At 45.7% G+C, this 12,368-nt stretch overlaps 1 protein-coding gene across 1 annotated transcript in view; it reads left to right on the top strand.

The window, feature by feature from the left end:
- The window catches only part of si:ch211-102c2.8, a 114,904-nt gene that overhangs the window by 56,155 nt on the left and 46,381 nt on the right, over positions 1-12,368 (top strand). The window contains exons 7-9 of the mRNA XM_038793481.1: positions 5,571-5,643; positions 6,616-6,781; positions 8,319-8,417. Of these exons, the coding sequence (XP_038649409.1) occupies positions 5,571-5,643; positions 6,616-6,781; positions 8,319-8,417 (338 nt within the window). The remainder of the gene's footprint in view (positions 1-5,570; positions 5,644-6,615; positions 6,782-8,318; positions 8,418-12,368) is intronic.

Raw genomic sequence — 12,368 nt, 5'->3', positions numbered from 1 at the left:
TAATCGGCCCCATTAAAATGGTAATTGGACGAAGTTTCGTTAACGTCTGGACTTTTTGCTGACAAATATGCATTTCAGGCTCTGAGCCTGTCTGAGTCTTGGCTTGTCCATTTTATCCGCCAGGCTTTGCGAGTTTCTCTGTGCCTAGTTGGAAGTGGCCATCCCAAATGGCTACGCTGCTTTACATCTTCCTCACTGCACAGATTCCCACCTAGCTTTGTGTCATCCATGAACTTGGAAATATTACATTTTGTTCCCACATCCAAATCTTTGATTATATTTTATGAACAACTGGGGTCCAAGTACTGATCCTTGCAGTACCCCACCAGTCACACCTTGCAAACAAGTAAATTATCTGTTTATTTCTACCCTCTTTGGTCTGCATGTTTGCTAATCCTTAATCCAGGCCGATATATGACCTTTTACCCAATATGCTAATCAACGTCCTGTGGGGAAATTTATCCAGAGCCTTCTGAAAATCCAAGTATATTAAATCAATCAACTCCCCTTTATCAATTCTTAGTAACTTACTCAAATAAACTCCAACAGGTCTGTCAAACATGATTTTCTGTACCTAAAATCCATGTTGACGATGTCCAATGTGATCATTATTATCGAACTGTCCATTTAGTACATCCTTTAGAATAGGTTCCAGTGTTTTCCTGACTACAGATCTGTGGTTAACAGTTCTGTAGTTCCCAATTTTCTCTCTCCCTCCGTTCTTAAATAGTGGGGTGACATTTGCTACCTTCCAATCTGCAGGAACCATTTCAGAAGCTATAGAAATTTGGAAGATGGTCACCAATGCATGTGCTATCTCTACAGCAACGTCTTTCCGCTGTACTATAAGAAATATCAGGTCCCGGAGACTTATCCTTTAGTCCTATTGATTCCTCCACTACAACCTTCTTACTCATACTGATTTCCTGCAATTCCTCATTCTCCCTCATCCCTTGGATGTCTAATTCTGGGAGATTTCTTATATCTTCCTCAGTGAAGACAGTCATAAAAGAATCATTTAGCTTCTCGGCCATTCTCTATTCCCCGTATTAAATTCTTCCTTTTATTTTATTATTTTTACGGAAGGTGAGCTTTGCTGGCTTGGCTAGCATTTATTGTGTATCCCTAACTGCCGTCACCTGTTTTTTGAAAATATTTTAATTAAACTTTTAACATTTTATATCAAAAATTTACAAAGCCAAACAAAACGAACACATGTACTGACAAGAAAAAATTCCAAATGACGATAACAACAATATGCCCCCTTAGAAATACAACCCCCCCCCCTCCCCATACAAACAACCAAAAGTGACCAATTCCTTAAAGTACAATATGAACGGGTGCCATCTACAGTAGAATCCATTAATTGACTCCCTCACAATTAACTTGACCGTCTTGAGGTACAGAAACTCCATCGTCACCGAGCCGCACTGAAGCACTAGCTGGCCTCCCCTGCCTCCAACTCGGTAGAATCCGCTGCTGAGCAATCAACGAGATGAATGCCAGAGCATCCGCCCTGCACCCAGCCTTAACTCTGGCTGGTCTGACACCTCAACATTTCGTCGGACCGAACAGCAGAGAGGCCATCACTGGCCTTCCAAACTAGAACCTTTGCAAGACCACGGTTCCATCCGCACCCAAGTAATTTCCTGGTCACCACACCATCCCAAAACCTTCTCCACATTGGCTTCCCAATCATAAAACATCAAATTTGGCAGCGCCAGCACCTCCGCCTGCCTATCCCTCTGTAGGACCCCCTTCTGAATCCAAAGAGTTCTCCCTGCCCATATGAAACCATTATGAGCCATTCCATTTCTCAGAAAAAGACTTGGGTAGAAAACCTGTGAGGCATTGATATATAAACCAGAATCGCGGCAAGATATTCATTTTAATGGATTGGACCCGACCTGCCAGCGACAACAGAAGGCTGTCCCACCTCTGTAGCTCCGCCCTGACCCTGCTCACCAGGCTAATTTAATTCAGTTTGCAAAGCTGTGGCCAATCCCGAGCCATGTGGACCCCCAGGTATCAGAAACTAGTCCCAGCCAAACGGAACGGCAGCACCCCAATATCAACTCTTTGCCCCGAAGGACTGACCACAAAGTATTTGCCCTTCTCAAACTTCCATTCATATTCTGAGGAGGAGCCGAACCACTTCAATATATCCATGACATCCCCCATAGCTTGCTCCAGATCCCATAGGTGTAGCAAGAGGTCATTCGCACACAGGGGCATCCTGTGTTCTATTCCACCCCTCAGAATTCCTCTCCACTTGTCTGAAGCCCTCAAAGTGATAACCAATGGCTCGAACGGCAACGCACAAAAAAGAGGAGACCTAGGACACCCCGATGCAGCCAAAATGACCCCGAATGTGTGGTGTTGGTGTTCACACCAGCAGACAGAGCTTTGTACAACAGTCATAGACATGACACAAACCCAGGACCCAGTCCAAGTCTCTCCAGAACCACAAAAGGATAATTCCATTCATCCCTATCAAATGCTTTACCTACGTCCAGAGACACGATCATTTCTGGCTCTTGCCCCTCTGCCGATGTAAGAAATACATTGAATAACCACCTCACATTGAATAACACTTTTCTGCACTTCACAAAACCTGTCTAATCTCCCTCGTTACTTCCGGAAGACAGGAATCAAACCTCAACGCGAAGACTTTAGCCTCACATCCACATTGAGCAGTGAAATTGTGCTATATGATCCACACTCTGTCAGGTCATTATCATTCTTCAGGAGGAGGGAGATGGATGCCTACCTCAATATCTCTGGGAGAGAACCCAGTGAATTGTTAAATATCCCCAACTCCAATTATCCATAAACATCTCATACAATTCGGGGCAGCACGGTGGCTCAGTGGGTTAGCACTGCGGCCTCACGGTGACGAGGTCCCAGGTTCGATCCGAGCTCTGGGTCACTATCCGTGTGGAGTTCGCACATTCTCCCCGTGTTTGCGTGGGTTTCACCCCCACAAATATGCAAGCTAGATGGATTGGCCACGCTAAATTACCCCTTAATTGGAAAAAATTGATTGGGTACTATAAATTTTTTTTTAAACAACTTCTTATAAAATTCTACTGGGAACCCATCTGGCCCCAGCACCTTTTCTGTCTGCCTCTTTCCTAAAGCTGTTCGGGCCTCCTCCAACCACAGTGGCATCTCCAACTCCTCCTACAATTCCTCTCCCACCTGGGGGAACTCCAAACCCTCTAAGAACTCTGCCATCCCCTACTCGTCCTCTGGCGGCTGGGACTTATAAAGCCACTCATAGAAGGTCCGAAAGGCCCCACCACCTTTTCTGGGGCTAGATCAACCTACCCCCTGGCTCCTGCACCTGTACATCTCCATAGCAGCCTCCAGTCACTGTAACTGCTGAGCAAACAGGTTACTAGCCTTCTCCCCATATTCATACACCGCCCGTCCCATGGACAACAGGTGGAACTGCATTTACATCTTCTTCTCGCGTGCCCATAACTCCAGAGTTGGGTAACACTCATACTCCCGATCTACACCCAGAATCCTGTCCACCAGGTCCTGGCATTTCTTCCTGGCCTCTCTATCTATGAATGCATTATACGTGATGACCTCCCCCTAATCACCGCCTTTAACACCTCCCACAAAGTAGAGGGCAAGACCAATCTGTTCTCATTCAATTCTACATACTCTTTTATGGCCCGAGAAATCTTCCCACAATATGCGATTACATTCAACCTCCTTGTGTGCGAGGTTGAGTTTGGTTCAATTTGAGGTAGTGCATATGACTCTGGCGAGAATGAACGGGTTCTTCCAGGGGGTGGCAGATGAGTGTGGGAAGTGTGGGCAAGGACCAGCAAATCACTTGCATATGTTCTGAGGCTGCGATAAGTTGGGGAGATACTCGGGTCGCTCTCAAAGATTGTGGGGGTAGAGGCCAGGCCGAACCCTATGGTGGCAATTTTTGGGGTATTAGAAATGCTGGACCTGAAGGAGAGGAGGAGGGCTGATGTTGTGGCCTTCGGCTCTCTTATTGCCTGGTGAAGGATTCTGTTGGAGTGGGGCCTGGCTGGTGAACGTACGGTTTTCTCTGGCTGGAAAAGATCAGGTTTGAGTTGAGGGGATCAGGGGAGGCTTTGAGACACAGTGGTGACTGTTCATGACCATGTTTGAAGAATTTTTGGCGTGGGAAGAGGGAGGGGAGGGGGGAGAGGGGGTGAGAAGAGAAAACTTGCACAAACTGTGAACTGTGGGGTGTGGATAATGTTTTTTGATGTATGTCTTTGTACGTTTGAATACGTTTGGATTAAATCTGTGCGGGGTCTGCACGTTCTCCCCGTGTCTGCCTGGGTTTCCTCCAGGTGCTGTGGTTTCCTCCCACAAGTCCCGAAAGACGTGCTGTTAGGACAATTGGGCATTCTGAATTCTCCCTCTGTGTATCTGAACAGGCGCCAGAATGTGGCGACTAGGGGCTTTTCACAGTAACTTCATTGCAGTGTTAATGTAAGCCTACTTGTGACAATAACGATTATTATTATTAATATTAAATACATTTTAAAAAATAGATCATACCCCATTATCTCTATCTGGGCCTTTAAATCATCTACCTCTTGGCTTCTTGTGTTAAACAATAGGTTAACAACTATTGGTAGACAATCTAGCTTACAACGATACATCCTCAGTCCAACTAGACCTGGGCACAACATCTTGACTGACACTCCAGTGCCTGACAAAGGGAGTTCTGTATTTTCAATGGTGCTGTTGTTCAGATGAGACATTACATCAAGGCTGTCCTCCTAAGAGGATGTAGTGTATCCCATGGAACTATATAGACGAAGATTATCCAGGTGAGGTGGCCACTCTTTATCCTTCAACAGACACCTAAAACAGCAGATGATCTGGCCATAATCACTTGCTCTTTGTGGGACTTTGCTGTGTACAGATTGCCTGCTCTGTTTATACCTTTACAACAGTGACTGCTAACGGCTGTCAAATGCTTTCGGATGGCCTGAGATAGTGAAAGGTACAAGAAAAATGCAAGTCTTTGTTAAGCCACCAGTAAGTGCCAAAGAGCCGCTGTTGTCATTGCACCAGTGTTCCTTCCTGATGCTGCGCCTGCTCAGATCCTGAAAGATTGTTGAGCATTTGTTGTACTGCACCTGAATGCTGGGTGTGTCCATATCCAATCCCTTCAAAGTGTGTGAGCATTTGACCAACAAAGTGCAATCAAACTGAGTCGCGCAACTGAACAAAACCAAAATACCGCAGCTGCTAGAAATCTGAAATAGAAACAAAAGATGCTGGAAATATACAGCTGCTCTGGCAGCATCATTGGACAGAGAATGTGAGCTGACATTTCAGGCCGATCACCTTTTATCAAAGCTGTTCTTACAAAGGCTCATTGATCTCAAAAATTCACTCTGTTTCACGCGTACAGATGCTGTTGGAACCCCTGAGTGTTTCCACCTTTTTCCATTTTTATTACACGCAGTAATTACCCTGAGTTATGGTCTTTGTTGTGCATGAAGCAATTACCATAAAGAGGGTCTTTGAGAGGGTTTTACTGTTGTCGTCTTACTTTGCAGGAGAGCTTGATGCAAGCATGAGCGGAAGGCATGCTGGGAAGAAATGCTGCAACCCCAGGAGGGAGCCGGGCAGGTCTGAGAAATATAATGCACAAAGAATTTGTCCAATTCAATAAAATGTTCATCCTTCATTTCTGTATGTGAGGGTGTCAGTGCTTTCAGCAGAATTCCCACTCCCTCAATCCAAAATGCACTTATATGATGCATTTCATTTCCTTCAGCTGTGGAGATATCATGGAACATAGTCAGTGTTGCTCGGACTGTTGTTGTGTCTGTATTGCTATAGTTGTTGTCTCTATATGTTGGGACTTGCTATCGTGGACTGTGGTGGCTGCTGTACTGTGAGAGAGACAGTGAAGAAACTTTACTCTGTATCATTATAACTGTGCATTAAACAATTCAGAGGAATCTGCACCCTGCCCATATATCCAGCCCCTATTGTGCATGACAGAAGTGTTTCAAAAGTGAAAAATGGCACCGTGTTCATTCCCAATACGGACCCTGCCCATGATATGCTGACAAATGTGTGACTACAAAATCGCAAAACGACATTTCTGGATTATTGTCTTTGCTTCGTGGATGAATGAAGCAAAGCTTGATGTTTGAAGTTAGTCAGGTACAGTGAATTCTTCCTTCCTTGTGCCACCCAAATCCTGAAAGCAAATTTTTAAAAAGCAGTGGAATCTACTGACCGGCTGGACATTCCATGTCATGTCATGACAATTTGTTGCAAAATCAAGGTATTAGGTGAAAACTCAAGTTGTCAATTTATTTCTCATGCAATGTCTACCTTATTATCCAGTTGAACATTTGCTGTAGAACGTTGTCAACACTGATGCTACCCCTAAGGAGATGAAACGTGTCTATTTTACATCATGTTACGTTGTGTTGGCAGAGTCTGTTTGTAGCTGGTGAATGAGGGTGTGGGGGTTGGCAGGATTTACTGTGCTGGCCTGGACTTAGTGAGCCAAACGGCCTCCTACTGGGGTGGAATGACCATGGTTTGTGACTGTGGTGCTGAGATTGCTTGTTCCACTTGTTCCAGGGACAAGAAAAAGATGGTGGATGAAGAAGACTTTGAACATTTCTTCAGGGAGTCAGGCAGCAAGTGGACTACCAGCAGACCCCCTAAATCGGATCCCAGCTTGAAAGAGTGGGCGGGTCACATCTGGAATTGGAACGGAGCGCCCAAGATGATCAGCTCTACCAGGGTGCTGTGCATTCCTCTTTTACACTGTCTTACAGAATCACCACAGTTTATTATAATTATGAATAGAACACAGCGGCATAACAGGCTGACATTGCTATGCAGTAAGATTGGACTTTATCGCAGTAATCCTCCATATCCTAAGTAAATCCAGGACTTTCATATCCTAAGTTATTGATCTTCTGAGTGAGGCTGTACAGAGGACAGAAGGAAAACTTGGAAAATTGGACAAAGGAGTTCACTAAGCCGGGTAGCTCTCACTGACCTTCTGGAAGACAGTTTCAGAATGGCATTGACAGAAGCCTGGAAGTGGCACTCGGGCACCTGGGAGTGGCAGAAACAATGGCCTGGGATTAGTGACAAAAGGGGCGTTGACAGGAGCCTGGGAAAGGCAGTTAAAGAGATCTGGGCCTGTCTCTCTCAATATTGAGAGACACGTGTGAGTGACATTGAGGTGCCTGAGGCTTTGAAAGGAATCTGGGACAGCAGCTACAGACCTGCAGGCATGAGATTGACCTGCCTGAGAATATGTTGGCCTTCCTACACCCCCAATCATCAAGGTATGTGTGACACAGGAAGATCCGAGAAAATGGGAAGCCTATTGTAGCTTGGAGAAGAGAGAGGTTCGTACTTAAAAAAAGATTGAGAAACTGGACAGAACTCAGATACCTGTGTCATTGACTAATCTGCACTCTGACCTCTGCAAGTGCCCCTTCTGAACTTGCTGCTCGAGTGAATGCACGTGGTTCATTCCTAGGCCAGTATTTTTTCCTCTTGCTGCACTTGCTTTGATGCATTATCCTGAGCTGGCACTTTCCCCAATTAGGAAGCTGCTGATGCAAAGTTGCACTCTACTGTTTAATAAGAAGGGGCTTAGTGAATTCCTTTGCCCAGTTTTCCAAGTTTTTCTTCTATCCTCTGTACAGCCTCACTCAGAAGATTAATAACTTAGGATATGAAGGTGATGTGGACCTGCTGACCCCCACACCCTCATTCAACAGGGGTAGCACAGTAGCACAAGTGGATAGCACTGTGGCTTCACAGCGCCAGGGTCCCAAGTCCGATTCCCCGCTGGGTCACTGTCTGTGTCCGTGGAGTCTGCACGTTCTCCCCGTGTCTGCGTGCGTTTCCTCCGGGTGCTCTGGTTTCCTCCCACAGTCCAAAGACATGCAGGTTAGGTGGATTGGCCATGTTAAATTGCCCTTAGTGACGAGAAAGATTAGGAGGGGTTATTGGGTTACGGGGATAGGGTGGAAGTGAGGGCTTAAGTGGGTCGGTGCAGACTCGATGGGCTGAATGGCCTCTTTCTGCACTGTGTGTTCTATGTTCATGTTTGTTCCTGGATTTTCTTAGAATATGGAGGATTGACATGACAAACTCCAATCTTACTGCATAGCGATGTCAGCCTGTTATGGCGGTGTGCTCTATTCATAATTATCATAAACTGTGGTGATTCTGAATCATAAATTAGAATGTCATACAGTATACAGGTACTTTGTGCCAAGCTGTTCATGCTGACTGATTTGCTGGTTTCAATGCAGTGTCCACTGGCTCTGAGGAGTTCAAGGCGATGTCAGCAGTTTGATGCCATTCGCACTGACGAAGCACAGTTAGAGCAATCCACTGTGAAATTGCAGCAAGTAAGTCATGGTCCTGGAAATGTGCAAGGACAGCTGATCCATCTAGTTCGGCAACACCTTAAATGATACAGATATAGACAGTTGTGGCGGAAGCTAGTTTGCCACTTGCTACAATTACATTTTGTGCTTCTGGGTTGAGTGCTTATTGCACCTACACCTCAGTGGGGTCTGGGAGTCTACAGATGAATGCCTGACTAGAGCCGTGTGTTTGCATGGAAATCAATGGGAGTGTCTGCTACATACATGCGCATACACACGCGCACACACACAAAGAATGAACCAGCTCATGTTTAGGAACATAGGGACAGGAGTGGGCAACTTGGCCAGTGGAGCCTGAGGCTGTTTGTATAGATTATTTCATAAAGCTCTGAAATGTTCTACAGCCAATGAAGTATTCCATTACTGAAATACCTTCACTGTAGAAAATGGAGCAGTTAATTTATGCACAGCCAGGTCCCACAAACATCAGTGTGGCAAACAACCTAATTTTAAAAAAATTGACTTTTAATGAGAAATAAGTTTTGGCCAGGATGTCGGGTAGTGTTCTCCTGCTGTTCTTTGAATAGTGCTTTGGGCCGGCGGGAGCAGGCGGCGCGAGCGGGCCCTGGGGTTCTGGGGGGGGCGCGGGGCGATTGGACCACGGGGGGGGGGGTGACCCCACAGTGGCCTGGCCCGCGATCGGGGCCCATCGATCGGCAGGCGGGCCCGTGCCGTGGGGGCACTCTTTTTCTTCCACTGCCGCCAGGGCCTCCACCATGGCGGAGGCGGAAGAGACCCCCTCCACTGCGCATGCGCCGGTGGTGACGTCAGCGACGCTCCGGCGCATGCGCGGACTCACGGCGACCGGCGAAGGCCTTTCGGCCAGCCCCAATGCCGATCGGCGCGGCGCCAAACGCCGTTGGCGCCAGTCGGTGGAGTGGGAGCCACTCCGGCGCGGGCCTAGCCCCTAAAGGTGCGGAGAATTCCACACCTTTGGGGAGGCCCGACACCGGAGTGGTTGGCGCCACTCCACTACGCCGGGACCCCTCGCCCCGCCGGGTAGGGGAGAATTTCGCCCCATATGTCCATAACCAGTGCCTTCAACTTAAATAAGGACAATTATAATGGTATGGGGGAGGAGTTGTCTAATATGAACTGGGTAAACAAGCTAAGATGCAGATCAGTAGATGAGCAGTGGCAGATGTTCAAACAGCTGGTCCATAATGCTCAGCAGGAGTTTATTCCAGTCAAAAAGAGGGATACTACGAGAAGGAGGCAAAATCCATGGTTAACAAAGGAGGTCACGGAAAACATCAAATTGAAAAGCAGGATATACAAAGTGGCAAGGGATAGTGGTAGTTCAGAGGACTGGGAAGTTTTTAGGATCCAGCAGTAAAAAATTAAAAAGCTCATAAGGGAGAAAATTTATTTTGAGAGAAAACGTGCATGCAGTGTAAAAACGAACAGCAAGAGTTTCAATGGATATGTAAATAGGAAGCGGGTGGCTAAGGTAAATGTGGGATCTCTACTGAACGAGGTTGGTGAATTAATAACAGCAAACAACAGAAATACATTTTTTGCATCAGTCTTCACCGTGGAAGACATTATAAGAATCCTTAAGATCTCAGATGGGCTGATTTCAAATAATGTGGTAGAAATTACAAGGGTTAGAGTATTAGAGAAACACAAGGGGCTAAAGATGGACACGTCACCAAGACCTAATGTACTGCACAGTAGAGTTTTAATGGAAGTGGCTACAGAGATAGTGGACCCATTATTTGAAATTTTTCGTAACTCGCTAAATTCCAGGAGGGTACCAGAAGATTGGAAAAGAGACAATATGACTCCCTTGTTCAAAAAGGTAGAAAGACAGAAGGCAGGGAACTATAGGCCAGTTAGTTTAACAGCTGTTATTAGAAGGACACTGGGTCAATAATCAGAAGAAGAAATAAAAAATAGCTAATCGTTTAGGACAGCTGAATATAATCAAACCTAATCAACATGGATTTATGAAAAATTTGTTTGACAAATTTGCTTGAATTCTTTGAGTCTGTACCAGGAAGAGTAAATAGAGGGGAACCTGTAGATGTAGTGTATTTAGATTTACAAAAGGCATTTGACAAGGAGTCACATAAGAGGCTGGTGCATAAAATAAAAGCTCATGGCATGGGTTGAAAACTGGCTGTGACATAGAAAAGAGAGTTAGAATAAATGGGTCCTTTTCAGAGTGGAAAGATGTAGCTAATGGAGAACAATCCCTCGACCCTTAACCCAGGAAACCCCAGAGTTCGATCCGAGGATGACACTGACTTCCTGTCACAGCTGTCTCCAACACCCTCCACCGTCAACATGGTTTTGTGAAGGGTAGGTCATGCCTCACAAACCTCATTGAGTTCTTCGAGAAGGTGACCAAACAGGTGGATGAGGGTAAAGCAGTTGATGTGGTGTATATGGATTTCAGTAAAGCGTTTGATAAGGTTCCCCACGGTAGGCTATTGCAGAAAATACAGAGGCGTGGGATTCAGGGTGATTTAGCAGTTTGGATCAGAAATTGGCTAGCTGATAGAAGACAAAGGGTGGTGGTTGATGGGAAATGTTCTGACTGGTGTCCAGTTACTAGTGGTGTACCACAAGGATCTGTTTTGGGGCTGCTGTTGTTTGTCATTTTTATAAATGACCTGGAGGAGGGCGTAGAAGGATGGGTGAGTAAATTTGCAGATGACACTAAAGTCGGTGGAGTTGTGGACAGTGCAGAAGGATGTTACAAGTTACAGAGGGACACAGATAAGCTGCAGAGGTGGGCTGACAGGTGGCAAATGGAGTTTAATTTTGGTGATTCATTTTGGAAGGAATAACAGGAAGTCAGAGTACTGGGCTAATGGTAAGATTCTTGATAGTGTAGATGAGCAGAGAGATCTCGGTGTCCATGTCCATAGATCCCGGAAAGTTGCCACCCAGGTTGAGAGGGTTGTTAAGAGGCGACAGTGTGTTAGCTTTTATTGGTAGAGGAATTGAGTTTCGGAGCCATGAGGTCATGTTTCAGTTGTACAAAACTCTGGTGCGGCCGCATTTGGAGTATTGCGTGCAGTTCCCGTCGTCACATTATAGGAAGGATGTGGAAGCATTGGAAAGGGTACAGAGGAGATTTACAAGGATGTTGCCTGGTATGGAGGGAAGATCTTACGAGGAAAGGCTGAAGGACTTGAGGCTGTTTTCGTTAGAGAGAAGAAGGTTAAGAGGTGACTTAATTGAGGCATACAAGATGATCAGAGGATTGGATAGGGTGGACATTGAGAGCCTTTTTCCTCGGATGGTGATGTCCAGCATGAGGGGACATAGCTTTAAATTGAGGGGAGATAGATATAGGACAGATGTCAGAGGTAGGTTCTTTACTCAGAGAGCAGTAAGGGTGTGGAATGTCCTGCCTGCAACTGTAGTGGACTTGCCAACACTAAATGCATTCAAATGGTCATTGGATAGACATATGGATGATAAGGGAATAATGTAGATGGGGTTTGGAGGGATTTCACAGGTCGGCGCAACATCGAGGGCCGAAGGGCCTGTACTGCGCTGTCATGTTCTATGTACATAGGGATCAGTTCTTGGCCTGCAATTATTCACTATTTCGATTAATGACCTGGAGGAAGGAACAGAATGTAAGGTTTCCAAAGTTGCCGATGATACAAAAACAGATGGAAGGGCAAGTTGTGATGAGGATATTGTGATTCTGTAACAGGAAATAGGTAGATTGGGTGACTGGGCGAAAACCTGGCAAATGGAATTTAATGTGGGGAAATGTGAGGTCATGCACTTTGGTAGGAGGAATCGAAAGACAGATTCTTATCGAAATGGAGAGAGACTGTAGGTGAGTGAAGTACAGAAGGATCTAAGTGTTCTCATTAATGAATCACAAAATCTAGCAGGCAGGTCCAACAAATAGTTAAGAAGGCAAACGGTATTTTGAGCTTTATT

This window comes from Scyliorhinus canicula, chromosome 1, assembly GCF_902713615.1.
Source record: "Scyliorhinus canicula chromosome 1, sScyCan1.1, whole genome shotgun sequence".
NCBI lineage: Eukaryota > Metazoa > Chordata > Chondrichthyes > Carcharhiniformes > Scyliorhinidae > Scyliorhinus > Scyliorhinus canicula.
Note: the sequence above shows the minus strand (reverse complement) of the source record. Positions and strands in the feature narration are given on the sequence as shown.